Raw genomic sequence first — 27664 nt, forward strand, 5'->3', positions numbered from 1 at the left:
GCTTCATGCATTTTCTAAGTCTAGAGCTCCTCGTCCACCTCCATGGAGGCACCGTTGGTGCTATCCTTAGGCCCCGATTGCCGAGCTACCGACGCTTCCTTGTCGATCATCTGCCTGGAAACCGCAACGATGTTGTCCTCGATCAAGTGCTGGCTGACGTCCTCAATATCTGTAGCTTTGAATTAGCATATCGACAGCAGGATAGATGTGGATAGGGAATCATACGCTTCTTAGGATCAACCTTGCCCACGTATCTAGTCTTCAGTTGCTCCTTGCTCAACTCGGTCTCCTCCTTGACCCGTTTCTCATAGCCCTCGGCAAGACTGACGAGCTGCTTCATCTGGTCCACATTGTGCTGGCCCTCCTCGTGGAAGTCTTTCATCTGTAGAGCCTCCGTCCACACATGCTTGTGCAAGTTCATCAGCATGTTCTCCTCCAGTCCTGTCTTCCGATAGTTGATCGCAATGCTGTAGTAGTGACGGTTGAGCCCGTGGATGAGAGCCTGGATGGAGGGCTTGTTCAGATGACCCAAGTTTGACGTTGTCTGTCGAGGTTCCTGACCCATGACAACGGTCTGTGGTTGGATAAGACGGAAGGCATCAATGACAACCTTGCCCTTCACAGACTGAATCGGATCGACGACGACGGCGACAGCACGAGGGGTAAGCTGCTCAAATGATTGCTGAGTGTTGATATCGACGGACGAGAGCCAGCAACCGAAACCAGGGTGGGAGTGGTACCAGCCGACAACCGTTTCTGGTCTTTGGAGAAGAACACAATGCTGTCAGTACAAGTTTAAAAGAATCAAGCTGCTGAGGGCGGTGCTTACCGTCCTGTTTGTCGGAGCATCTCCATCATTTTGGTCTGGAACACGGGATCCACAGCCTCGACACTGACACCGGTACCACTCTGGGGCATAGCAAAGACATCAACAACCCGAACTGTGTATTCATCGACGAACTCTCCCAACATCAGACCCATGACCTCCATCGGCACACCAGCGCGGCCGTGTCTCAACATCTTCAACAGAGCCAGAGATGAAATGTGCACAGTCTCAGAGTTATCAATAAGGTTTGGCGTATCCTAAACAAGCCTTTGTCAGTGATATGAAGTGTGCAAGCTGCAAACATGGCAGCTCGAAGAGGTTGACACTTGGCGAAACTGCTGTGCACGCCACCAGAGGTTTGACTTACACCACCGGGGGCAGCACTCCCCATCCCCATGCCCTGGGCAGCTTGGAGCATTCGGTTGAGACGATCCATGATTCCTTGAAGTGATCAAATGAGATGTGAGGAGAGAGGGATGGAAGTGATAGCTTCCTGCTTGGAAGCTTCCAATGCGTCAAGTTGTCTCGGGCGAAATCAAGGCCGGGGAAGACTGTTCACGAACAAATATGAGTGTGGATATGACTAAATTTCCACAAACTCTGGAAATGGGATGCTCCAACAGACTTCAGAACGGAGATGGAATGAGCGTGCTGCTTAGACATCCAAACCAGTCGGAACGGGGAGCTCAACTGACGAAGGCGGTCTGGATTCTGCCAGCTTTGGCTCCTTCCCACGCGGCGATCGATTCTCTCAAGCCTCTCCCGTCTTTGCCCATAGCGCCATGAGTAGGTCAGACCTGGCCTGCTGCTGTGACTAATTACTTCTCTTGTCTCTCGTGACGGTTCTTGGTCACCCAGTGCCTCCTCTCCTGCCGTCCCTTGAGATCCCTGCTTTCTCCACCTCCCCCAATTCGCCTACTTCTTATCCTCCACTTCATTCTGATTGACAACCTCAATCCTTCCGGGCATTCTCGGCCAAGCGCATCTTTCCCAATGTCCAACATGGCTGCTGAGCCGCTATCCAATGGTGTCGGTGCGAACAATAAGAAAATCGCCTACTTCTACGACTCTGATGTGGGCAACTATGCCTACGTCTCGGGCCACCCCATGAAGCCTCATCGCATACGTATGACGCACAGCTTGGTCATGAACTATGGGCTGTACAAGAAAATGGAGATTTACGTGAGATTGCCCTGTCTGTTCTTGTACACCAACAAGAGAAATGCATGCTAACGCGCAGAACTGTACAGCGTGCGAAACCAGCTTCAAAATACGAAATGACCCAGTTCCACACCGATGAATACATTGACTTCCTCTCCAAGGTCACGCCTGACAATATGGATCAGTTTTCGAAGGAACAAAGCCGATACAACGTGGGCGACGACTGTCCGGTCTTTGACGGTCTCTTCGAGTTCTGCGGAATCAGTGCGGGTGGTAGTATGGAAGGTGCTGCTCGGTTGAATCGCAACAAGTGTGACGTCGCAGTCAACTGGGCGGGTGGTCTGCATCACGCGAAAAAGAGTGAAGCAAGCGGCTTCTGCTATGTGAATGGTGAGTCGTCCATTACTCTCATTGGAACAACAACTTGGTGCTAATCCTTTAAGACATTGTTCTCGGCATTCTTGAGCTGCTACGATTTAAACAGCGAGTTCTGTACGTTGACATTGATGTCCATCACGGCGATGGCGTCGAAGAAGCGTTCTACACCACAGATCGCGTGATGACCGTTTCTTTCCACAAATACGGTGAATACTTTCCCGGTACCGGTGAACTTCGTGATATTGGTGTTGGCTCGGGCAAATACTATGCCGTCAATTTCCCTCTCCGAGATGGTATCAATGATATCTCGTACAAGAGCATTTTCGAGCCTGTTATCAAAAGTGTCATGGAGTGGTACCGTCCTGAAGCTGTGGTCCTGCAATGCGGTGGTGACAGTCTGTCTGGTGATCGCTTGGGCTGTTTCAACCTGAGCATGCGTGGGCATGCCAACTGTGTTAATTTCGTCAAGAGTTTCGACCTGCCGACATTGGTTCTTGGTGGCGGTGGTTACACCATGCGCAATGTCGCACGGACCTGGGCGTTCGAGACCGGTATCCTTGTCGGTGATAGCTTGGGGTCGGAGCTTCCTTACAATGACTACTACGAGGTAATGTTCCCTTTCGTAGTTACTCCTTGACTAACGTACTGACAACCGTTCGCAGTACTTTGCTCCCGACTACGAGCTAGATGTCCGACCCTCTAACATGGACAATGCCAACACGAGAGACTATCTGGACAAGATTCGCAACCAGGTCGTTGAGAACCTCAAGCGCACAGCCTTTGCGCCATCCGTTCAGATGACCGATGTGCCCCGCAACCCCCTTGTGAATGGCATGGATGATGAGGCTGATGACGTTCTCGATGATATGGATGAAGACGAGAACAAGGACAAGCGTTTCACCCAACGACGCTTTGACCAGTATGTGGAGAAGGCTGGCGAACTCAGTGACAGTGAGGATGAGGAAGAAAATGCCGCCAACGGTGTTCGTCGCCAGCCAAATGCCATCCGACGCAGAAACCAGACGAACTACAGAAACCTTGATGCGGATTCTGGCCTTGACAGCGGCATGGCCACCCCACAGGAGGCATCATCTGTTGGTGATGGAGATATGGATACTGCTCTGGACACCAAAATGGCCGACGCCCCGAGGACTGAGCCGGTTGCTTCGGGGGCTGCTACTGCTTCGAACGACCAGGCAACTCCTGTCACCGATGCTGATCGGATGGTCGTTGAAGGCGAGGAGAAGGGCGCATCTACGGCTGTTTCTCAGCAACCTTCCCCTGCGCCTCATGACGAAGATACGACTATGGAGGACGCGGAAGCCCCTGCCTCGGAAGCGGAACCCACTGAGCCTGTCGCTGCAGCTGAGGAACAAAAGAAGCCAACGACCTCCCCCACTGCTGAGGACACATCCAAGACACCTCCCTCTCCACCTCACGCCCAGTCGCCCCCAAAGGAGACTTCAGCTGCCGCAGCCGAGAAGGGCGAGGAGGCCGCGACGCAAGAGCCTGTACCTGCTGAGCGCTCGGAGACAGCCAAAGCAGCAAGTACAGAGCCCACTGATAAGCCTACCAAGGAAGAAGAGTAGACGGCTGTGGTACAAGACAACAATATCGGGACTGGCGCAACGGACAATGGGCAGAAAGGTGTTATCGGTCTGTCAGCGGCTCGCATCTGGTTTGACAACGGAGGCATCAGATCCTTCTTGCCGCGGAACGGCAAGACGATGTTTCACAAGTCGGCATTCATATCCTCGGGTCTCTTGATTCACTGTATCTAGGCGCGTCTTGATGAAAGCACTCGATCGAACCCTGGGGTATGCGCTGGAAAGGAATCGGATCGCCTGAGTCGTGCCTTTTTTTAATTACTTGACTATTACGATTGAAATCACTATAAGCGACTGGAATACAGGAAACTATTTATCCCCCTTTGAGTTGCCTAGATGGGGACATGCTCTTCCATGTGAATGCTATAGTGAATGATGAAGTGAATATTTCAGTGGACTGAGTTATGCGCGTAGTGTCCCCTGAAACAAATTAAAGCTGAACATGCTGTGGCCCCCAAATTATAACTACAGGGTTCCATTTTGCGGCAATTTGGAAAATACTGGGGCAGTTGATGCATGCCAACATTCTTCAACCTCGATGAGGTATCACGTGGCCAGGGCATTTTGCTGCCTGAGGCTTAAAACGGCAGCAGTCTGCACCATTCCCAAACAGGACTAGCCCTAGGGCAACCCCATCCACCAATGGATCCGCGCCAAGATTTTGCACACTCGACACACTAAGCGAGAAACCACTGTGGACGATTCTTTGACTCCCGACCTGACCTTCTGTCGCCAACCCTTTTTCGCCTATCTCGACAACCCCCGTGATACTCAACCATCATGTCTAAGAGAGGGTAAGTCTAACTGCCCTTCATTCAAACAAGCCCACCCATCACCGTCGGTCTATTTGGTGCCGGATCTCGACAACCCAGCATGAAAACTATCATCAATCGACATGTCAGGCGGGGGAACAGAGATGAGCGGACGAAACAACCAATGCGTGCAACACAGGGGCAACAATGGATTTGCTGACATTTTTGCCTTAACAGTCGTGGCGGTGCCGCCGGCAACAAGCTCAAGATGACTCTCGGTCTGCCTTGGTACGTTTTGAGTATATGAAGATCTCTCCCACCGTGCACTCCGTCCTGTGAACTTGGAAACTTCCAATTTCAAATACCCCGGTCGAATCATCAATTTCTTCGCCAGCTACACGGTTTCCCGCAATCTCCGTCACCGCAATTTTGGGAAGACCTCGACCAGCCATAGCGGAACCAGGATTCATTGGACGGAGCGGCACGATTTGGATATCCACGAACGGGAGGAACACAAGGCTAACGGTTTCCGTCTCCGTCGAACAGTGGCGCCGTGTTGAACTGCTGCGACAACTCCGGTGCTCGCAACCTGTACATCATTGCCGTCACCGGTACCGGTGCCCGCCTCAACCGTCTCCCCGCTGCCGGTGTCGGTGACATGGTCATGGCCACCGTCAAGAAGGGAAAGCCCGAGCTCCGCAAGAAGGTCATGCCCGCCGTTGTCGTCCGCCAGAGCAAGCCCTGGCGCCGGGCTGATGGTATCTACCTGTACTTCGAGGACAATGCTGGTGTTGTAAGTTCATATTTCTTTATCCAGCCTGGGTAGCGCATGTGGATCAGATGAAGCATACAGCGCCCAGGGATTATTCCGGGCCTGCCATGTCTCGCGGATGCTACGCGCTCGCTCGAGTACCTGTCCGCTCGTTTCGGATTGCTAATTCTTCCTGCCGCAGATCGTCAACGCCAAGGGTGAGATGAAGGGATCCGCCATCACCGGCCCTGTCGGTAAGGAGGCTGCTGAGCTTTGGCCCCGTATTGCCTCCAACTCCGGTGTCGTCATGTAAAGAGAGAGAACCGAATAAAACAACCAAAAATCAACGATACCAAACCTGAATTCCTTGGGACCTGGGAAATGGGGTGCATACGAGGCATATTGTGGAGAAAAGGGAAAGAAGAGGGGAGGTCCATTTAACGACTCCACCTGTGTTATTTCGAAGCCGGTTTTCCTCCCATTCGTGTTTTTTCTCTTTGAACACTGGCGACTCTCGGAAGTTACTTGAAAAATTTCACATCTTTTCATGAAACTCCCAGTACGTGTGTGCGTGGAGGATGTCTGGCTTACACAGTGTGCCCTCGATGCATGACATCGACCCTTCTTTCTAGTGGAATTTGGGCATATTTATGAAGTCTGATGATGAATGGCTTGAATTATCCTCTTGCCCCTAGTAGTTGCGTAGCGACTTTGGTGCAGTACTAGTGGACATAGATTGATGCTGTATGCTGCAATCCATCCCTAGGCAGGTAAAGTATATCACTTATTCTGCGACATAGGCCAGAAGATGGCTTAGTATTTGCAACCTTGAAAGTCCGAGAACACTCGGTACATGTGACAAATTACAGCGGAGGCAATCGGAGTTAATATATATATCTATATCCATGATATTATTTCTTCGAGTCATCACCACGAGCACTCGCTAAGGTCTACCTTTTGATGACCTCTTCAATTGCCCTTTCTCTGTTACTCGTTTGTCAGAGACCTGCGTCTTCCTGTCCGGTCTGGACTTGTCACCACAAACGACCCCGGCCACTATCCAAAGCAGTCCAACAATCAATGTCACCAGAATGAGCACATGAACCGCCCACCAGATATGCTGGACGCCAGCAGGGCACATTGTGATCTCATAATCCCATTCACCCTGGTCAGCATCGAACCAGATCGAAAGAAGACCAGCATTGCCACCAAACTCGCCCATCATAGAACGCAGTGTCACCTCGCGGATGGAAGGCGAGTCCTTAGCTTCCGTCTCAGCATGGGCGACACCATAGCGTCTTGCAGCCCATGCCCAATTCTGGGAGGAGCTTTGGTCCGGTCCATTCTCATCTTGTGTCTCAGTTTCGTCTGTTTTCCTGGCATCACGGTCCACATAATGGACCGCGTCGCAGCCAGTATGGTCGTGGCCAGTGAGAATGAGCCCCTTCCGGCCATGTCCCCCAGCAGGCGCATTCTCGTCGCCGCTCATGCCGAAAAGGCCCTGGAGAATACCGACTGCACTGATTTGATCGCTCAGGTGGTTCTGCTCCCGCAGGCCGTCGGCCAGCCAGCGCGGAACGCCGTCCGGGCCCTCCTCGTCGTCGTCATCATGGAAGGTGAAATACGGTGCATCCGTACAGACCCCCTCCTCCTTGTGCAGGGGCACATGCGTGAGGAGTAAAGTAAAAGTCGATCTGTCTTGCACCGGATGAAGTCGGTGGCTGATTATATCGTTGAGGTAGCCATAGGTCTGAGTCTGAATCTCAGGGGACAAAGCCGGCGTGTCGAGCATGAGACTGTTCAGGTTGATCAGATGCAGCGTGGGCGTGACAGTCGCCTCACCTTCCGAGGCATCGGGCCGTGACACAGGAGGGTGCTCGAAGCGGATGTCCCAATTAGCACGGCCGAACTCACGCTCGAAGCGCTCCATCCGCGCCTCGCTCACGTCGCCTGCGTAACCGATATCGTGGTTGCCAGCAACATTGATAATACGCCTCGCCCAGGCCGGGTCGGCGCCTGGTCCCAGTGGTTCCAGACGCGTCGTTTTATAATCGCTGTCCCCAGCATCGTTTCCAACCGCACCGGTCCTCGTAAGGTGATCATCCACCCGCTCTCCGCCCTTGAATACCCGCGTCCAGAAGCGTTGCCCACGCCAGGCAAATTCCTCATCCGTGATCCATTGGCTGCCAAGAAGATCACCCAGCACGGTTGTATGCGTCGGCCGCGTCCACCAAAACAGCGTGCGGTAGATGTGGGCAAGGTAGAAGTCGTTACCGAGCAGGTCGATTCGTTTCTGCGCAGCCCATAAAGAGCGGGGTATATCCTCGCTCACGAGTGTCCACAATCCAGTCGTAATGTTGGAGATCACGTCCTGGCTGATGAGGGCCAGTGGAAGGGGCGTCGAGGCCGGGGCATCATGCACAGCTTCCTGAACAGCGCGCCAATGCGAGCGCATGCGCGGAATAAGTTCCCATTCTGGGAATGGAAGAGAGGTATCGCCCTCCAATTGAGGGTCTGCGAGAATTAGGAGTCGAAAAATGGCAGGTTGGATGTCCGCTGAGGAGTCCGAGGCTCGGAGGTGTTGGAGGAGAGTATTGACGGCCGCATTTTGTTGTATTTTCACCGAAACCGATCCATTGTCTGTCTGTGTGTTTTGAGACTGTGGTAGAGGGAATGCGCAGCCATTGAAGACTGGGTATAGGTAGAGGTAGACGGTGGCTGTGATGCTGAGGGGGAGGATGAGCGCGAGAATGCGGGCGAGCAGTGGGCGAAGGAGGGACATGAGGGTTGCAGATTAAGATTAATAGAAAAAAGAAGAATCAAAGAAAAATATACAGCATGGTGAACATCAAAGTAATGAGTGGACGGCGGCGTAAAGAGAGCACGTCGAAGCTCTAAGGAGTTATAAACAGCGAAATCAAAGCCTCCGTGGCCCGCAACCAATTAATTCCCTTGGGGGGCGGAACGGACACCTCATGGCTCCGCCTTTGGGGCTGTCAGGATCCAGGCTCCCTGGCGCTGGATCAAGATCTCAGGAAATCGTTGATTAACTTGCATTTTCTGGATAATAACTATCTTACGCACCACATCCAAGCTATCTTTCGGTTTCCGTTGCTCGCGAATATAAAACCTAGATACCCCCAGATGCACCGAAACCCATAGGATCACCAAAAGGAGAGACTTGGGACTATCTACGAATGCTCAACCATGAGATCTCATGTGGAAGACGCTCGGAATAAAGCCAGAGTTGCGTTTACCTAAGTACTTCTATCTCATAGCCAGGTCATCATACACACTGATAAACCCTTCATACCCACATAACTGAAACAGAAATCGGCCGGAGCCAAAAACGAATGGAACAGACGTCGGAGCGAGGGGTATATCACATGAAACGCCAAACGGTTGGGGGGTGTAAATAGCCAAAGAAATAGACCAAAAAATCATGAAAGGAAACTTCAAGGAGAGATGGCAGTCGAGACAAGACATAGCCAGGTATTCCCCGGGAATTCGCAGCAAGAAAAGCATAATATGGTAGAGACCAGGGGAATTACTTTGAATCAGTCTTGGCCAACGGATCTGGGAAAAGAGATTTGTATCCAGTATCGAGTTCGCCAAGAGGGTTCGACTGGAGACGACCGGTCCCGGTATCAGGTTCGTTCTCAGCAAGATCAACCTCCGCATCAACAAAAGAGTTGGCGTCGGAAGACGGCGCCTTGGCTAGGCTCAAGCCTTCGATGCGAAGATCCTTCTTTCCTTCGTCTTCTTCAACTAGCTGCTCGGATTCCGTGGTAGTCGGAAGGTTCATTAGCGCCGGAGGCCGCTGATTCATCATTCGGGCCTGTTTAAGACTGATTGTCTTCTGTTTGTTGGTGGTCTCCGGTACCTGAGATAGATCACGTTCAATAGTGGCCTTCATCAGAGCTGCCATCCACAAGCGGCCCTCCTTGACGTTGTCAACTTGGAAGTAATGGGTCGTGGGCTTGGTAAATTGCACGGTGCGCGAGTTGCCCATCTTGGGAGGCACCAACTTGAAGAAGAATGGACCATTGCCGTCTTTATGAGTGATCGAAGAGATAACCGAAGGTGTGGTCACCTTGACTCCACCGGAGTGTTCGCTGGCATTGGCATTGGCAGGCAAAGCGGTGGACCCAGTGACGGTCGCGTGAAGTGCAATGATGGCGTCGTGGTCTGCCCGCAGCACACGATGGGCAGTGATGTCAATTAGACCTCGCTCTTCGGTATCATCCTCTGAGTAATAGTACGACAGACGACGACCACGCAAGACGAACAGCCGAGGCTTCCACGTTGTCATCAAATTAGATGACCTCTTCTTCATCCATCCACTATACTCACAGCCATTCATCTGCTCCCGGGGTGTTTTCTTCTCCAGACCACGAGTATAAGCGCTGGTATCCTTCTTAGACTTGACAGTTCGAGGACGAATCATGAACCCAGGACCGTCGGCAGCCTTACCAGAGCCGTCTGTGCTGTGCCGTTCCGAGCTCTTAGAGGTAGCCGATGGCGTAGTTGACCCAGTACGAGCGGAAGCGGGGTCGTAATCGTGAGGAGAGACAGGCGCAGAAATATCTACACCTTTGCCGACGACATCAGATGTGGCACGAAGACCTACGACTCGTCGCATCTTAGGGCCAACATTTCTCAATGGGGGGAAGTTCAAGGCAGATGAGCGCGTATTGTGCTCCGGATCGCCCTTCTTTATAAGAGGACCCAGGCTTGCAAAGAAACCAGGCTTCCCGTCAGAATTCGATGACTGCGAATTATGACCGCTTCTTTCTGACACGCGTGTGCTCAGGCTCCGCAATCGACTCTTCGGCGGTGTCCCGTGGTAGGTTTGGGCGGCAGTTGAAACGTGTCTATCCGCGTCACGAATGGAGTCGAGACTGCTGATCCGAGACTGGCGTTTGCGGCCTGACTTGACCCTATACGGATCTTCTGCGTAGCTCGAATTTCGAGAATGGCTGATGCTGCCACCAGTCGACGTCCGTTTCTGCAGAACGCGTCGAGTGCGACGTGAGTCGACCTCAGTCCCAGAGAAATAGCCTCGATCCAGATCATCGAAATGATCGGGGGTGTTAGGCTCCGACCCAATGGCCTGGGGCCCGCGGGTCGCTCGAATGCCATCTGCGGTGCCTACCGAGGTACCAGGGCGGACTGGAAGGGCCTGAGATCCATTGTTCAGAGTCCAGGCTCGGTCGAAGGACGGTTTCTTCTGGTGGTAGCCATTCAAAGATGAATCGGGAATTCCACGATAAGTGGCATCGATGGAGGAATGACGTCGTGTATGATTGAGATCACGAATCGAAGCAGCAGAAACTCGTCTAGGAGAGTCGGGACCGAATGACGGAGTCTGCGGTGTCATGGGAGAGCTGCCATTGCTGGCGAGTCTTGGATGTTGCCCGGGCATAGCAGAGACCCGGGGTGTATAGCCCGAACCAGTCTTCTCTGACACGGTGGGAATACGGGGCAAGAAAGAACCAGTATGCCCGGCACGAGACAGTGATCGTTCTTCAGTCTGGCCGGAGAATCCAGAAGTAGAGCCGCTTGGTAGCTGCGGTTGCTGTTGGTTTTGTTGGATGCCCTTCACTTCCTCCTGGAATGCCTTGACTTTGTGCCACGTCTTGAGACGCTTTCCCATAACACCAAAGTCGAACTCCTTCATGAAGATGAAATCTTGGTCCATGTCAATGAGCACGTCGCCCGTGATCTCCTGCTCTTCGAAAATATTACAGTGGCTGGAGTCGATACCGAGGCTGCGCAGATGTTTTGCAGTCTGGGTCTGGTCCCATTTTCGCACTTGCTGTTCAGTCAGCGGATTACTTTCTTCTTCATCTGTCTCTTGTCCATTGATGTAGGAAAACCGGTGGCTGATGTGGCTGATGTGGCTGCTGTACTCGCTGCCGGAGTCAGTGATGGGTTTTCCTTCCTGGGTCGAGATGCTATGACGAGGGGTGTTCATATCGGTAATGTGTTCGTCGATGACACTCAAGGTCTCGTTCATCACGGGACTTTCTTCGCCATTTGTGTGACTGTCGATGGACTTGCGAAATGTCTGCTGGATATCGGCCGCTAGACTTGGATGCGGCAGCGGAGACGAGGCGGATCTCTGTTGTTTGGGAGAGTCCATGGGTGAATGAACATCGGATGTACTAGTGTGGCGCGAGGCCTGGGGCGTTGTCTGCTCGCTGCCCACCGTGGTAAAAGAGGAGTCGACGGGCGTGGTCGGCTCCATCTGCGCAGGCGACTCGGTCTCGGTCGCAATCACCCCTTCGGGCGAGGGTTGAAGCGCCTTCAGGTATTCGCGGCCTTCGGCCTTTCTGGTGAAGCCTGCAAGGTGGATCAGTCCCGGCCGTGGAAAAGCCAACTTTCCAATCGGGTGCGCATTACCTGCTGGGAAGAGACCCTGTAAGGCCGTGCCTAAATGTTGTCCAAGCCACCACCCATCTCCAAACTCTTCGTCCAGCTCCATCAGATAAATTAGATCGCCGGGCTTCATTTGCAATTCGTCTTCACCTTGCCCGACATGGCCATCTATGTTGGGTTAGGCGCGCATTCTAATTCCAACAAAGCAGAGGGGGGCGCGCGAGCGTCGCACAGGGTATCACTTACGGACAACGACAAGATAGTCCCCAGGCCGAGCATGCTTGGGTGGCGCAGGCAGTAACTGCGAGATGTCGGCCATTTTCGCAAAGGGGATTTTGATTGGAACCCAGTTCCTCCGATCGCGCAAGTTGAGAGGGAATGAGCCGAGGCGAGGATTGGTTTTTTGTTTGGGGGGGGGCAGTCAGTCGCAGGACATCAGGGCCGGCAGCCCTTTCGAGAGGGAGCAACAGAGATCAACCGGCCGATGGAATCTCGAGAAGAGAGTAATGTGAACTCGGTGGAAAGGGGAGAGAATGCAGAGAGGAATCTAGTGCGCCGGTCAGGCCAGGGCTTAGGTCACTAGCTCGCGGGGTCGAGAGAAGCACTAACCTCGAACCAGACTGGAGCTTGTCTTTCGCGCGCACGCGCCGAGTACATCAACTGGGCAGGTGTCGGTGCGCCAGGTCGATCTCCAATACTGAGCGTGGCAGGTGAGATCTCCCATGCCACAGGGACACAGAAATCAGATCCAGGCGCCGATGGAGAGATTCCGAGAATCTAGTGTGGAATGACGTGGTCCACCACAACACACACAGAAAAGACGAGAGGAAAGACCGACGGAGGGAGAGGAAAAAAGGGGGGAAGAAGATAATCGAGGCGTTCGAGAAGGAAAAAAAAACGAATGATCGGGTCGTGAGTGACGTGTGCGGCAAGAGAGTTCTGGCCTGGGCAAACCACGGTAGCTCGAGCGGATGAGGAATTGCAAAGTCGCGCGGCTGAAGGTGGGACGAGTATAGAGAGCAAGTAGGAGCAAGTAGGAGCAAGTAGGTGGGAGAAAGCGAGTGAAGTGCAGAAGATAAGGGCGGATGCACACGGGAGAAAAATGCAAAGTCTCGAACTCGACCATTCAGATGAATCCGGTCATTCTTGAGGCCCGAACGGTACAGACCACGAAGTACCCAATGCAGACTCAACAGGTCGACTCGTCCGACTTGGTGATGACGATTCTACCAATCTAGCCTATACAGTTACTAGCTACACCATACATGTATGTGCCTCGTCACCGGCGATCGATGAGTTTCGGTAGGTGATCCTTTTATAGTTAGTATATACATGCGTCACCATCTACGCGCGCGCCAACGAAGTACCACAATCACATCGTCAAAAGTACAGGCGTAGTCTCTCCCACCAGGAACATCCTTAGCAACTGAACAATCTAGATATCTCCTTATATCCTGCTTGGATCAGCTCAAAAGCAGGAGAACCACTGCCTTCCCTAGTGTGCACCCGATCGTGCACCCCTTGGACTCTCGTGTTGAAGCCGGTGGTTTCTTTGTGGCGGAACCTTTCTTTGAGAGCAAACATCGCTTCTCTTCCCTTCTTCTTCCCTAAATACCAAGTCCCCTTGTCTGTTGTTTCAGAATCGCAAGAACTCGGTGAATCCCTGACGGGGATTTCTCTGGTCCCGGCTGTGTTCTGTGCTCTGTACTCTGTACTCCCTCTGCGCGACGCCATGGTCTCTCCCAGAGCCTATAGACCACGGCGGGGCGATCATATCGAGGACTGCAACTCCACCGCCACGCTTTTCTTGGGCCGCGTGCGACGGAACTGGATGTCTGTCCCCAAACCCGCTCAACTCCCCATTGCGATGCAATCCGATGGGGATGACATGTCCCTGTCAACCTCCTCGCTTCGCCATGATCAAGCTACGCCGACCGCTCCACCACCACCGATGTCCCCCGTCACACCCGGGGGAAACTTGCACCAGTCCACCAACGCGTCGGTTCCTGCGAGCGACGCGGCCACGTCCAACAAAACCGATCCTCCAACGACCGCCCTTCCTTCCCCCGTCCTGAGCGCAGGCTCTCATCCGAGCCCCGTTATCGAACACCGTCCTATGACCGGTCCTGCTGTTGTCACGACCAATGAGGCTGCGGCCACTGCTTCGCGACTACCACCGGGCCCTCCAACCGGGCCTGCCACTGAGACAGACGCTGACACCGGTGATGTCGCAGTCTCGCGCCCGTCAAGTCGATCAGGGGCCACCCAAGTCCCTGCGCGGAGTCCTTCGGACACAACAATCGTGCGTTCGAGTGCACAAGAAAGCATACCCCCGCTCCTCCCAGTTGGTTCTCGACTCCAGTCACCCAATGTAATGCTGCCCACGGAAGAGAGGTGGGCGCAATGGAAGGCGAGTTGCGATGCTCTCAAACCTGCAATGGGAGGGTCGTCTTTAATTGCTGAGCCTCGGATCTCACTCTTGCGCGATGCATGCCATTCTCAGGATCTTTTCTATTTGGTCCTTCATCAGGTGTACTGTCGACTATCAATTGATAACCAGATCCTGTTGGAATATCCATTGCTTCGCGAGTCGAATTGTCAATCAGGGCTGGAGAAGATGGAAGAACTGCTGGAGAGTAATGATGGTATTTCCAAAATGTTCCTTTTGCAATTGGCTCAATTTCCTGCGAAGTCAGAAGACCTGACGCAGGAGCTCTGGTATTCTGTGAAAATTAAGGAGCTGGCCCAATTTCTCTCACTCCTCGCGAGTCGGTTTGCGAGCATCCAAAGCGAGATCTACAAGCGCGTCCGCAGTCGTCGTTATCCACCTCTGGTCAAGGAGCTGTTTCGAGTTTTTAAAGTGAGGTCCCCGGTAATTATGGGCGTGATCTTTGCATCCATGTGTCGATCACTGTATGACGAGTGTCATCTCCCGAAACTGAATATGCTATTCCGGGACGATCTGTCTGCCACCTTCCAAGGCTTGGACGAGCGTGTTTCCCGAATCGTGATCCGTGAATACCTCAAGATTCCGATGAGAGCACTCCAACCGACCTCGCGGGAGCCTGAGCCTGGCCTGCAACCCTCTTCCGGACCGATGTCTTTTGCGCCCTCAGGATCACAGCCCCAGGCCGTGCCTCTGGTCACCCAACCTGCTCTACGAGTGAATACCCTACTACACCCTTCCGGAAGCTCCCCTCGTGTGATGAATTCCTCAACAGCCGCTCATCTAAATTGCCCGGTTTCTGCGGGATCGCCTCTTGGGCTGCCTGCCAACACTTTACACTGCCATCCGTGTGCCTCCCAAATGTCCCAACACCCGGAACATGTTCCCTATCAGTATCCTTCACAACACATACCGCCAGATCCATCCCCGCTGACGGCACCGGGGCACCAGCCAACATGGCAATTGAACCAATTCCGACAGATGGTTCCGACCTCGATGCAACCAGCTTCTCACCCAAGCCAGATATATTCAGGTTTCATCCGGCAGATGCCCGTTTACTCTAACCGGACCCATCGGACTCCGCAATCGCCGATCTATCCAGTTGCTTCTCAAAGCAACTCCCCATCGGTGGCTTCACGTCCTGTCTCCACTCTTCCCAGTCAGGCACCGCAGCAGAATGGCGTCCGACCATCCAGACCTCCTGTTCCAATGCCCTCTCTTCATCCAGTTGGAGGTCCACAAGCGGCGTTGGTCGGACAGGGCAACTTACCAACCGCACGAATGTCTCAATCTCAAACCCACACTCCTCAGTCCCAATACACTCCGCAGTTCTTCCCGCCTCCTGGCTACAGAGCACCGCAAACAGTAAATCCAAATCCCATGCGGCTTGGAATACACCAAGCTGATCTTCGCGAGCCGATAAAAAAGCTGGTGCAACGACCCCCGAGCGGCGAAATGCTGGAGACTGAGTTGTTCCATTATCTCGGCGGCTTCACGCTAGAGCCTCATATCGTCGACCCGGCTACATTTAGCTACACCTGGGATTTCGCCGTAACGCCGGATGACTGGAAGAGGTTCCCGCTTTTTCAAGAAACCAAAACAGGAAGCCGTCCAACTATTTGCTACCAGACAGGTTGTCGGTCGCTTCGTCTGCGATCCATCGCACTGCGGGGTTCTGAGAAGCAAAAGAAGGAGCAGCTGTGGCCGACTGCACCAACCACCTGGCCAAGCGTGTTCTACTTATTTGTCAATGACACTGAGTTGCAAGTGCGTCGAAAGGTTCATAATGGTAAAGATCTTCCTCTGGACATTACAAGACACCTACGACCCGGTGCCAATAAGTTGAGCATTCATCTGCTTCTCGGACCTGACGAGTGCAAGGACATGCAGTACGCTTTTGGGATTGAAAATATGGAGACCGTCGACTTTACCTGCGCTTCAGGCCATGTGGGGAGGCTGCCTGCAGATGTTTTCCGTACAAATATCCAGCAGCGTCTCAACCCGAAAGCCAATGACGACGATCTGGCAGTCGTCACCGACAGCCTGACTGTGAGCCTCATCGACCCCTTCACGGCACAGATCTTCCAAGTCCCCGCGCGTTCCATCCATTGCAACCACCAGGAATGCTTCGACCTCGACACCTTCATCAAGACCCGAAAGTCTGAGTCTGGTTCCACTCCCATGAATGATAATTGGCGCTGCCCAATCTGCAATGCCGACGCTCGACCAATGAACCTCGTTGTGGATTGTTTCCTCCAAGAGGTTCGCGCAGAGCTCATGCGCTCAAACCGGCTAGAGGGTGCCCAGGCAATCCAGATTTGCGCAGACGGGACCTGGACCGTGAAGACGACCGTTGACGAGTCAACAAGCAGCGAGAGACCCTATCTCATCTCGAATTCGGCAAAGCGCAAAGCAGATAGCATGACGGACGTTAGCACAACTGCCAACGCTTCCCGAGCTAGGAATGGCAATTCCCCTAGGAATTCCTCGACAAATGAGCCGATGGTCATTGAGATAGACTAACTGTTTTCGCAAGGATCTGCCTGGACGTTTGTGACTTTTTTTCAAGGCCAGATATCTGCATCAAAAAGCTGTTACCCACTTTGAACTTCCACTGTTGCCAGCATAGGACGTCAGACTTGTTCTGCTGACATCTCAGGTTTTTCCTTTCTGTTTTGCTTCCAGTTTGCATGGCGTGTATTTGATCCAAAGATACCCTCTTGTTCTGCTAGAAGCAGGTGTTCGTGCTTGGAATGGCTTTAGGCCATTACTCTTTGTTCCCGTCTTTGTCCATATTTTACCGTTTCGTATCAACAGAAGTCGGTGTACATGACATCTGGATTGATGCTCAAGATGAACATACTCTTTGTATTTTGGCGGGTGTTTGTGAAAACGCTTAGAATTCATCAATGGGAAGCACATTGTTTCAACTGAATTCGACCCAATAAAATGATGACCATGTCTTGACTTTTTATCTTCGCATGAAGGACTTGGCCCTTGATCTTGCCAAAGCCAATCTTTCAACCTCTATTTCACGTGTGATCATCCATTAACTGGCAGGTATTAGCCCAGGGCACCCGACCAGAGCTGTGACTCATCCAGTGAGGATGCCTCATTCAACATTAAATTATACATATTTAGTTTATGGAACATGACTGGCAGAGTTCATTTCCGAACACGCCGGACATGGCTGACAAGGTTTTCAATGACACCCTCGAAAGCCTCCTTCTCGCCGACCAAGCCATCCCGCCGTTTGAGCCAGTACTCCAAAACGGCACTGGCGCGCAGAGTGATCTGCTCCAGCTCTTGGATATGCATCTTCAGCTCTGAATCAGTTAAGCCACTCAGCGCGGCATCTGTGGTCGCACACAAGCGGCGGACGGAAGAGAGATCTAGTTCTGGCTGCGGGGGTGCGCCACGGCGGGTGGTTTTCGAGCGAGTAGGGGCCTGCCCTGACGTGGCTGCATTTTCGGCATCATTTGAAGGCTCACCGTCTCGGCGGCCATGGCTGCGAGATCGACCAGCTGTGGCTGTGCCAGAGCCGTCGAGGTCGATGGAGGGAAGCACAAGCTTCTTCTGTTTTGATGCTGGTAAAATCTCGTCGAGATCGACGGGAACACCTAATGATACAAGGAAAAGACGGCGGATGCGGGACTTGACCCAGTTTTGTGGTTGGAGAGGTGGCGGTGCGACCAGCTGGGACCATAGGGAAAGAGAACGCTCCGTGCTAAAGACTGCAGCGGAGTCAGGGATAGGCTCGACGGGTGGAAAAGACTTGAGGTCTTGCGAGGCGGGAAGGAGATTGTCAAGGGTGCCCTGGAGAGCACTGAGGAGTTCAGAGGTAGATTTGAAGACATCGAAGTCGGTCAAAGGAGGCTGGATACATGAGTGTAAGTGATAGTCCCATCCACATGGTTCTTTTGTGTACTTACAACTGAGGGAGGAGCGTGAAGCTGTTGAGGACTGACGCTCTCTCCCGTGGGTGTACCTTCAACCTCCACATCTGGCTCTTGGAAGCCGTCATCAAAATCTCCAAAATCATCGTCTCCCATCTCATCTTGCTCTTCAACAAATTCGTCAAAATCATCTGCGGCGCCATGATTGTGGTCCCCCTCTTTTTCTTCACATGTGCCACCTTGCGAAATGAACTCCTGTTGAGCTTGAGCTGGGAGGGGTGATAGTTCCGACATCGAGGTTTCGGGTATTGTCTCCACGGAATCGGGCTGTGCATCGCTGAGTGATCCTCGATGGGCTAGTGGTCGCGATGCTACCTCTTCTTCGACAGGAAGCGTGTCTACTCGAGTAACCCGTGTTTCAGGGATTGATTGTTCGGAGGAGCTGGTGTTTTGGGAGACGACGCCTGGCGAGGGTTGTGTTTTCTCGGAATCAGATGCCTTCCTCACCATGTCGGGCACAGCATCTGCTTGCCGCTTCGCGTATGCTTCAGTGCCTGGAACCTCACCATGGCTGGGCAACTCCGGATCGACCTTCTCAACCATTGTTTGTGGGATTGGTGAGCCGCCGGGGGTCAAGGGTCGATCCTGCGACCCCGCCGGCAAAGGATCATTGTGTGCACCTTCAGAAACGACTGCGATTTCGTCAGGAACTGCATCCCGTTCCCTCTTTTCATACGCCTCAGTGCCTGGTATTTCGCCATGCTGAGCGGTGCTGTCCACCCGCTCTACTCGAGTGTGCGGGACAGAGAAAGTGTTGCCGGATTGTGGACTCGAATTTGACTGTGCGTGGCCTTCACTAGCGTCGGAGAAGTGTTCTTCATCGCTATTCGACACTATAGAAGCAGTAGACCTTAGTTAGGCTTTGGTCCAGCGGCTCTTAGGGGCTAAAAGAAACTCATACCACTGTCTTCAGCTCCTGGGTCTTCCATCTCGGTGGTCTTGCTGGGGGGTTTCAGATACGTGGACGAATCGGGCAACACCTCCGGCATAATTGGGTGTAAAATCAGGGATTTAACATGAGAGAACGGGGGAACGATGAGGAAACGGGAATAATGTCATGCAAGTAGTTGTGTAGAGTGACGACGTTGTTCCCTGGGATCGACTCGAGTCCAGAACCCGCAAGCCTCAGGCATCAACGGGGCCAGTCGTTATGCCTGATTTCGCAGGCATAAAAATCAGGCATCAAAAAGCGCGTTAACTCAAACTCCTGCCGATTATTATTCCAAGCTTCACCTCTGCCTCGTGCCCTTCACGTCGCAGTCTTCGAGTGCAATTCTGTTCCCTTCGTTACGATCGCGTCGACCGTTTGAATCCTGTGAACTGCTCAGCAGGATTTCCCTGACTTGGCGTCGGTCGCTGGCCGTTTTCTTCCTTCACTTTTTCGCCCAAGTTCGCAGGTTTCCTTGACCGCGACAACACATCATCACCAACATGTCGTTCTCTTTTGGAACTCCAGCTTCGAGTGGAGCTTCTAGCGGCAATCTTTTCGGCACAGCAGGCAGTACCTTCGGCTCTAACCAGAACAGTTCAAACTCCGGGTCAGGCAGTGGGCTGTTCGGAAATGTTGGAGCTTCGTCCACGAGTGGCAGTACGACACCCTCGCTATTTGGCACGAGCTCTGCGGGTACGCAGGGTCCCTCGATTTTTGGCAATACCAACAATGCCGCTGGTCCCAGCAGCGGCAGCACCGGCTTTACTTTCGGTGGTCAAGCACAGTCCGGCGGCACTCAACAAACCACCCCTCTGTTTGGCAACACTCAGACCCCAGGGAAGACTACAGAGTCGACTACACCAGGCCAGGGTGGTGGCGGCTCACTATTTGGAGGTGCAGGAGGTCTTTCCAAGACAGGAGGTAGTCTATTCGGAAACGCAGGCTCGTCAGCCACTCCCGCCCCGTCTGGAGGTTCTTTGTTTGGCAATACTTCTACCACTCCTGCTGGTCCTCCACCAGGATCTAAGTCCCCCAATTTGTTTGGAGGAGGATTGAATGGTGGTCCTTCTACTACTCCCTCCACTACAGCTCCGTCCTCTGCCACTCCAACTACCTCGCAACCGCAGACATCGGGCGGCCTATTTGGTGCTGGGTCTGGAGCCAGCGCTACTAAACCTATTTTCGGAGCAGCACCGGCCGCTCCTTCCCCCAGTGCCAGTATATTTGGCAATGCAGCCAAGCCAGCCGATACGACCCCGACTACGACTGCGGAGAGCACCTCCAAGCCACTATTCGGGGCCGCAGCTCCCGCCACTGCTCCTACGCAAGGTACACAAGCTTCATCCCTTTTCAAGATGCCTAGCGCGGGGGGAGATTCTGCGTCGAAGCCAGTATTCTCTCTTGGTGGCCCATCCACTGCATCTGCAACCACCGCCGCATCCCAGCCCTCCTTGGGAACTTCTGTAACATCTACCACCGCACCTCAGAAGTCCATTTTCCCCTCGCTTGGAGGTGCTGCATCCTCGGCTACCCCATCTTCTACCCCAGCGGCAGCTCCTGCTGGAACGTCGTTGTTCTCGGGCCTGGGTGGCGCCCCCAAGTCTACTGCAGCGTCGACTCCGGGGACTACGGCCACTACCGCTGCTCCAGCTTCCACATCTACCACACAGCCTGCCGCTGCCACAAAAAGTCTCTTTAGCACTCAGCCCGCTACCACCACTGCGACTGGTGATGGCAAGTCGACCACTGCGACTACGGCCCCCACCTCTACGACCACGGCTACCGGGGGTACCACTGGAGCTAGCACTACTCTTGGACAATCGACAACTGGCCCTGCTCCCCCAGCTCAATCGCGGCTGAAGAACAAAACAATGGACGAGATTATCACCCGGTGGGCGACAGATCTTACCAAATACCAAAAGGACTTTCGTGAGCAGGCAGAAAAGGTCTCTGAGTGGGATCGTATGCTAGTGGAGAATGGAACCAAGGTCCAGAAGTTGTATGGCAGTACTGTGGATGCCGAGCGGGCTACTCAGGAGGTCGAACGTCAATTGTCGTCGGTCGAGGGTCAGCAGGAGGAATTGAGCTCTTGGCTGGATCGGTATGAAAGGGAAGTAGACGAGATGGTGGCGAAGCAGGTGGGTCCTGGCGAAGCTCTTCAAGGACCGGACCAAGAGCGCGAGAGAACGTTAGTATTGACTCAGTCTCACCTGAGTTTCCATCCATGTGCTCACACTTCTAATATAGGTACAAACTGGCTGAAAAGCTCTCTGAGCGCTTGGATGAGATGGGCAAGGATCTGACCAGCATGATCGAGGAAGTGAACAGTGCCTCAGCAACGCTGAGCAAGACCAATCGGGCCGATGAGCCGGTAAGTCTTGTCCAGGCGGCTCCTCCTAGCCAGCGTTTGACCAAGATGCTCATGATTTCTGTAGATCTCGCAGATTGTCCGCATCCTCAATTCACACCTGTCCCAACTGCAAGTCATCGACCAGGGCACGTCCGAGCTCCAATCCAAGGTTGCTGCCGCCCAAAAAGCCGGCCAGTCTATTTCTTCTCGCCTCGGGTATGGGTATGGCAGTCCGGGCATGGGCATGGGCATGGGCGGAGGCAATGCTGCCGACGATTTCTACCGTTCGTTTATGGGACGGCGGTAGTGGGGATTGATGGACGGGACCTTTACGACCTTAATCGCGGGAAATTCAAACTACAACGTTACTCAATGGGAAAGAATATTTCTTAGCTGAAAGTGTACTTCCCTTGTCCTTGCCTTCTTCTGCGGCTGTGCTTTGCTGAACACTCGGCTGAATGGGAGGCCAACCTCCTGTTTCTGTACATCTTTAGCTTGGTTGAGCTTGGCTGGCATCGACTCATGCTAAAAGGGCTTAATTCTGAGAATGATAGGGATTGGGGCCAGCCCGTTTCTAATTTCTTGTCTTCGCTCGACGGGCGACGGGGTTTCAAAAAAAAAATCCTGACTCGAGCTATGCCAAGGCTCATTTGCGTGTAACACGGGGAAATTCCCATATATCCGTTAGGCGTAAACCGTTAGTTATCTCCAATAGAGTCGACGTCAATTCCGTGAGCCTTAATTAGTTAACTAGTTAACGATGTAGAAAGTTTCGAGTCAGATGCGCTAAGCCCCGGTAAAACGGCCAATCAGGAAGTACGGACTTCGGTCTACGGATACGGAGTAGAGGTCCTTTAACGCCTCCGTATCCGTCTTCAAGCTCACGCTTCTATTGGCTAGCTTTGCTGTCCAAATTGGACATCCCAAACATATTCCGTAGTCAAGGATCAAGGAAGGCCTCAACAGACTAAGAAATGCGGTCGTATATCTATAACCATTTCTCCTATCCTCTGAAGCCGTTGATTTCTATCTACATTTCCCAGCTCATTCTGACGAAGCCCAAGCATTGCTCCCCATACTCATCCCCTCTGTTTAGTTCGAAACAAACGACATCGTACTCGATAATGTCAGAGGCCAAGCTTACGAATTCTCATATTTGCACATCATATCAGTCCTCTATTCCAAATGGCTTCGGCTATCGTCCCTCCTTGGTCGCAGGTATCATCTTCACGGCCATATTCCTAGGCACCTTGTGCCTCCACGCCTGGCAGACCACTCTTCACAGAAGGTTCTGGCTGGGAGCTGCGTTTTGTATAGGCGCATTTGGAGAACTAGCAGGGTGGATTGCCCGACTCGCAGCATATCCATGTCCGTATTCGGGTCGGCTCATGGAAATGCAATTGGCTGCATTGATTATGGGTAATGCTCTCCAGCGCTGAAATATACACGCTACAGCGCTGACTCTCTCGACAGCACCTGCTTTCACTACCGCCGGTATATACGGTATTCTGACACTCGTGATCCCCATTATTGGCCGGGACAAGTCCCCGCTCCGTCCACGGCTATATCTCATCATCTTTATGATAGTTGACTTCTTCTCGGGGTCTCTTCAGGCCATTGGAGGCGGTCTAGCAGCCTCGTCTATGGCTGAGGACGCTGATACGAGGCCTGGGACGTATACTATGGTAGCAGGGGTAGTCTGGCAGCTCGTTTCAACTTGTGTCTTTGCGACATTATTGGAGGTGGTGATTCTACGGGCGAGACATACCATCTGGGGTAACCCGTACCTGATGCGGCTGTTCGCAGCGACGATGCTGTCTGTCACTTGCATGGTTATTCGGGGGGTGTATCGATCGATGGAGTTGATCCAAGGGTGGCGAGGGTATTTATTTACGCACGAGCGGTTTGCGATTGCTCTAGATGGTGTGATGATGTTCATCTCCTTGGTCGTTTTCAATGTTTGGAATCCGGGACTCCTGGTGCAGGGAGCTGCGAGATATGAAGAGATGAAATCGCCGACGGAGCTACAACAGTTTTGAGACAATGGGGGACGAATAACTAGGTGATCGTGAATAGCGTCAAGCTTTCGCACAAGACGATGCCAATGCCAGACACCAAATTCCCAGCCTTGGAGTTTACAGAGTATAGGACACCATAGCAAAAGTTTGAGGTATATCAACTTCTAATATGCTATGACCGCCTGCCTTTTCAACATGCCGCATGCAATAGAAGTCTTGCCAAATCAAGAACAGGCTAACGGGAGAGGAGAGGATAATGATACAGCAATTCGAGGTCGTTGGAACGAGACAGATGCGCAACTATCAGCCCGAGCTTTACCGCTGGGACTCCTTGGTCAAGTTGTTACTGCAGAGAATCAGCGCTACTATCCACAAGAGTGCAGTGTCATATGGGACAGGCCATCTGGAATATTGCTATGGGCCAGGGCAAAACGTACATGTGGTTCTCAAGCTCGTCGAGGTGCTTGCGCTGATCGCCGATCTTCTGCTTGAGCTTGGCGAGCCTGTTCATGGAAACCGAGGTCAGTTTGCGCAATTCCCATAGTCAAGCTTGCATTACTTACTTCTCGAGCTCCTTTTCCCGGATGTAGAGGGCCTCCTGTGCTGCCTCACGCTTGGTGAAGGCGTCACTGCCACCACGCAATCAAGTCAGCATTGAGTGATGTCATACAGCTGCGGCACCGCAGAGAAAGCTATGCTATCGCCGCTACAGCGGGCACACTTCTCACGGGCAAGGCATATAAATGAATGCAAGTGAGACAGCGAGTCACATACCCAGAAGTACCGCCGGCACTGGGGCGGGGGGCTCCAGTATCGCCTTCACCCATACGAGGCACGGCAGCAGAGAAGGAACGCTGGAGGAGGGCACGGTTGACCGTAGCAGCAGGTCGGATAATGGATTGACGAAGCATGATGGGCGAGAATGACAGTCAGTAGTCTGTTGCAGAGAAGAGAAACAGAGAGTGGAAGATGGGAAGCAAAGACCGCGGGAGACACAACCGGCTGACACAGACATGGCATGACGACACGCCAAGACCGCATCAGGTGACCGTCGGGGATTCCGGGGTGCATTAGATAATAGCTTATGTCAGCGGGAAATCTCTGCGATAAGTCGGCGCGTTCTCATTCGATTGGGGATCAGAGATCAGGCTGGAGATCACCCTTTGGCAGGACGGGTGCGGTACGACTACGACTGAGGATGGGCCTAGCTATCCTCTCACAGCTGACTACGGCTGTGATGGATCTGCTTGTGACACCTCTTTTGCCCGGGTGATGGGCGCAGTCGGCGTCGAGAACTGGCGGCTCAGCGGGCAGTGAGATTAGGGCTTGTTTCGAAGGAAATAAGCAGGGAATGGCATGGAACGGCTGTAGGCGCCGTGCTTCCTGGGATATCGCCCGTATAGCCATCCCCCAAGTGAGGCGCCAACAGGACCCAGGACGATTGGCGGGTGCGGGATGGGGGATGACGCTCGAAGGCCCACCGAACCACACAGAAGACGAGCGCGATGGCGGCGGCGGCGGTGCACGACAGCACGACGAGGTCGATTGCCAGCAGGAAAGAAGGCCGGATGAAGACCAGGAAGGATAGGATCGAGCAGAATCGTACCGTAGAAACGGCTGACATGGCCATTTGATGCCCGTTGCCGTGGGCGAGAGCGCTCTTGCTCGTCAGGCGTAGGAGAAATCCCAACGCATTGAAGGCGGTGTTGTCCATCCCCCCCTCCTCTCGCTCTCCTCTTCTTCCCCTACTTCTGTTTCCCCTTCCACTTCCCCCCTCTCCATCCACCACTGCGTATCGAATTCCCCGTCTCTCTTCTCCTTCTTTTCCCGAAATCCAGGTGAGTCTGCTCGGTTTGATCCCAACTTCCTCCTTTTCCCTGCTGTGCCCCGCCCAGCGACCACACAAACATCCCCCCAATCCCACAACGACGGAACGGGGTCATCATTGGACAGGGGGGCATATCTGAGGCTCCTCAAGGCGGAGACTCCCTCCAATCCCCTGATTATCGACATCGCATACTCTTCTCGATCGCGGATTTTATCCTGATCCCCGTTTCCTTGTTTACTGGTGGGACCGTTTCCGCGACCGCTATGCCATGTCCCTCCCAAAACACCCTCAGCCGGGAGCCAGTCCAACGAGATCGGTTGGCAACGCCGATGGTCGTCATCATCTCCGTCCCAGTGAGAGTAAATGACCTGATCAGAATGCCGCGACGGTGTGGAAGGGGATGCAGCTGAAGTGGCCCCCCGTTTGACAGTAGATCCTGGCTGTGTCTACCCCTCCCCGGTCGCTGGCGATGATGTCGATGGCGTGATTCCCACTCTCATCTCCAAACTTGATGGCCACACAGAATATTGTACCGGGCAATGTGACTGACCACGATTTAATTGATTTAGAACTTTTCACCATGGGCCACGAAGACGCTGTCTACCTCGCCAAGCTCGCCGAGCAGGCTGAGCGCTATGAAGGTTCGCCCCCATGGATTCCATCTCTCCCAGAGTCACCGATATTGACAAATCCGATGTAGAGATGGTTGAGAACATGAAGGTCGTTGCCTCGGCCGACGTTGAGCTCACCGTTGAGGAGCGGAATCTCCTGTCTGTTGCTTACAAGAACGTCATCGGTGCCCGCCGTGCGTCGTGGAGAATCGTCACCTCGATCGAGCAGAAGGAGGAGTCCAAGGGCAACGAGGGCCAGGTCACTTTGATCAAGGAGTACCGCCAAAAGATCGAGGCCGAGCTGGCCAAGATTTGCGACGACATCCTCGAGGTCCTGGACCAGCACCTCATCAAGTCCGCCGAGAGCGGCGAGTCCAAGGTCTTCTATCACAAGATGAAGGGTGACTACCACCGTTACCTGGCCGAGTTCGCCATTGGCGACCGCCGTAAGGGTGCCGCCGATGCCTCCCTGGAGGCCTACAAGGCTGCCACCGAGATCGCCCAGACCGACCTTGCCCCCACCCACCCTATCCGCCTGGGTCTGGCCCTGAACTTCTCGGTCTTCTACTACGAAATCCTGAACTCCCCCGACCAGGCCTGCCACCTGGCCAAGCTTGCTTTTGATGATGCCATTGCTGGTCAGTCAACATCCTATCGCATCTCTCGAGAATCCGAACTGGGGCTAACGTGAACTGCAGAGCTCGACACCCTGAGCGAGGAGAGCTACAAGGACTCCACTCTCATCATGCAACTCCTCCGGGACAATCTGGTGCGTTCCTATTCGTTCCGATTTTCTTGTCATGAACCCCATTCTAACGAATCGCTTTTCTAGACCCTCTGGACCTCGTCCGAGGCCGAGCCTTCCGCCGAGGGTGCCGCCCCCGCCGAGAAGAAGGAGGAAGCCCCCGCTGCGGAGGGTGAGAAGCCCGCTGAGTAAACGGTGAAATCTAAAAAGATCTTGATGATGGACTCGCGTCCTTGGGGTAGATGGGACAACAGAGAGAGAGTTCATGCGACGCGTCTTCAAGTGCAAAGGAGTTCAAGTATATGGGGAAGGACAGAAAGGCTGTGACGTGCATGGATTCGAATCTTCGTCTTCCGGGTTCCCGAGGCTTCGCGGCTTCAGGATGAAGGGTGACGTCCATTTTCTTCTGGTGCGCTGATGGGCCTCTTTTGCTTCAAGCCTTCTGCTTGGCTTTGGCATGTTTTTTGCTGCACATGGACCTGTTCAAGCTCCTCTTCTTTGTTCGTTTCGTCCCTTCTCCTTGTTATTTTGTCTCTTTGCCCCTTTCCCTATCCCCTTTTAAAGAGTCCCCTTTGCGCGCACTCTCCAAATTCCTCGCACACATACACACGGACAGAGATTTTTTTTTTAAACCAGCTCCTTATCAGGACTACAATGAGGGCCTCGTACCGATCCCCGATCTGGCTTTTTCTTTCTTCTCTCTGTCTATGCCTTTCTTGCCTTCCGTATCTGTCCCATGTGGCGTTTGATTCTCGCTAGATGTGGCTTAAAGACCAACTGCAGTATATTTACCTGGTGATGTCTAACCAGCTTGACTCTGAAGTATCATAGTCTCTGGGATGTCGTTAGGGAGGGTAGATGATGTATTATAGAGTAGTTCTGAGCGAGTTTCGTAGATGCCACCCCACCAGCCAGCCAGCCGT

General features: G+C 53.2%; 12 protein-coding genes across 12 annotated transcripts; 6 read left to right on the plus strand and 6 right to left on the minus strand.

Moving 5' to 3' along the window:
• Window positions 1-20: 20 nt before the first annotated feature.
• Window positions 21-1262, minus strand: N7459_008732 (proteasome regulatory particle lid subunit RPN11; the record flags this gene model as incomplete). The annotated part of the gene is made up of 4 exons (XM_056947900.1): window positions 21-169; window positions 226-761; window positions 830-1083; window positions 1194-1262. 4 exons carry the CDS (start codon window positions 1260-1262, stop codon window positions 21-23), a joined length of 1008 nt encoding a protein of 335 aa, XP_056797410.1.
• A 566-nt stretch (window positions 1263-1828) lies between these two features.
• rpdA (histone deacetylase RPD3) lies at window positions 1829-3954 on the plus strand (the record flags this gene model as incomplete). Its single annotated transcript, XM_056947901.1, has 4 exons — window positions 1829-2008; window positions 2077-2377; window positions 2431-2972; window positions 3028-3954. The coding sequence occupies 4 exons, from the start codon at window positions 1829-1831 to the stop codon at window positions 3952-3954; spliced, it is 1950 nt and encodes a 649-aa protein (XP_056797411.1).
• Window positions 3955-4752: 798 nt separating this feature from the next.
• N7459_008734 (60S ribosomal protein uL14) lies at window positions 4753-5788 on the plus strand (the record flags this gene model as incomplete). Its single annotated transcript, XM_056947902.1, has 4 exons — window positions 4753-4766; window positions 4962-5012; window positions 5271-5517; window positions 5678-5788. 4 exons carry the CDS (start codon window positions 4753-4755, stop codon window positions 5786-5788), a joined length of 423 nt encoding a protein of 140 aa, XP_056797412.1.
• Window positions 5789-6418: 630 nt separating this feature from the next.
• N7459_008735 (uncharacterized protein) lies at window positions 6419-8257 on the minus strand (the record flags this gene model as incomplete). Its single annotated transcript, XM_056947903.1, has 1 exon — window positions 6419-8257. The coding sequence occupies one exon, from the start codon at window positions 8255-8257 to the stop codon at window positions 6419-6421; it is 1839 nt and encodes a 612-aa protein (XP_056797413.1).
• Window positions 8258-9022: 765 nt separating this feature from the next.
• On the minus strand, window positions 9023-12175 carry N7459_008736 (putative polarized growth protein (Boi2); the record flags this gene model as incomplete). The annotated part of the gene is made up of 2 exons (XM_056947904.1): window positions 9023-12024; window positions 12103-12175. The coding sequence occupies 2 exons, from the start codon at window positions 12173-12175 to the stop codon at window positions 9023-9025; spliced, it is 3075 nt and encodes a 1024-aa protein (XP_056797414.1).
• A 1413-nt stretch (window positions 12176-13588) lies between these two features.
• N7459_008737 (MIZ zinc finger domain protein) lies at window positions 13589-16825 on the plus strand (the record flags this gene model as incomplete). Its single annotated transcript, XM_056947905.1, has 1 exon — window positions 13589-16825. One exon carries the CDS (start codon window positions 13589-13591, stop codon window positions 16823-16825), a length of 3237 nt encoding a protein of 1078 aa, XP_056797415.1.
• Window positions 16826-17467: 642 nt separating this feature from the next.
• On the minus strand, window positions 17468-19247 carry N7459_008738 (DUF5102 domain-containing protein; the record flags this gene model as incomplete). The annotated part of the gene is made up of 3 exons (XM_056947906.1): window positions 17468-18178; window positions 18235-19091; window positions 19160-19247. The coding sequence occupies 3 exons, from the start codon at window positions 19245-19247 to the stop codon at window positions 17468-17470; spliced, it is 1656 nt and encodes a 551-aa protein (XP_056797416.1).
• A 442-nt stretch (window positions 19248-19689) lies between these two features.
• On the plus strand, window positions 19690-21846 carry N7459_008739 (putative nucleoporin Nsp1; the record flags this gene model as incomplete). Its single annotated transcript, XM_056947907.1, has 3 exons — window positions 19690-21377; window positions 21437-21560; window positions 21625-21846. The coding sequence occupies 3 exons, from the start codon at window positions 19690-19692 to the stop codon at window positions 21844-21846; spliced, it is 2034 nt and encodes a 677-aa protein (XP_056797417.1).
• An 817-nt stretch (window positions 21847-22663) lies between these two features.
• N7459_008740 (putative RTA1 domain protein) lies at window positions 22664-23578 on the plus strand (the record flags this gene model as incomplete). Its single annotated transcript, XM_056947908.1, has 2 exons — window positions 22664-22958; window positions 23013-23578. The coding sequence occupies 2 exons, from the start codon at window positions 22664-22666 to the stop codon at window positions 23576-23578; spliced, it is 861 nt and encodes a 286-aa protein (XP_056797418.1).
• Window positions 23579-23872: 294 nt separating this feature from the next.
• Window positions 23873-24468, minus strand: N7459_008741 (uncharacterized protein; the record flags this gene model as incomplete). The annotated part of the gene is made up of 4 exons (XM_056947909.1): window positions 23873-23903; window positions 23995-24060; window positions 24121-24186; window positions 24332-24468. 4 exons carry the CDS (start codon window positions 24466-24468, stop codon window positions 23873-23875), a joined length of 300 nt encoding a protein of 99 aa, XP_056797419.1.
• Window positions 24469-24860: 392 nt separating this feature from the next.
• N7459_008742 (uncharacterized protein) lies at window positions 24861-25187 on the minus strand (the record flags this gene model as incomplete). The annotated part of the gene is made up of 1 exon (XM_056947910.1): window positions 24861-25187. One exon carries the CDS (start codon window positions 25185-25187, stop codon window positions 24861-24863), a length of 327 nt encoding a protein of 108 aa, XP_056797420.1.
• A 778-nt stretch (window positions 25188-25965) lies between these two features.
• Window positions 25966-26933, plus strand: artA (14-3-3 adaptor artA; the record flags this gene model as incomplete). The annotated part of the gene is made up of 4 exons (XM_056947911.1): window positions 25966-26026; window positions 26086-26634; window positions 26695-26765; window positions 26829-26933. 4 exons carry the CDS (start codon window positions 25966-25968, stop codon window positions 26931-26933), a joined length of 786 nt encoding a protein of 261 aa, XP_056797421.1.
• Window positions 26934-27664: the final 731 nt, after the last annotated feature.

Source organism: Penicillium hispanicum, assembly GCF_028827665.1.
Source record: "Penicillium hispanicum strain IBT 35686 chromosome Unknown utg000007l_segment0_segment0, whole genome shotgun sequence".
Lineage (NCBI taxonomy): Eukaryota > Fungi > Ascomycota > Eurotiomycetes > Eurotiales > Aspergillaceae > Penicillium > Penicillium hispanicum.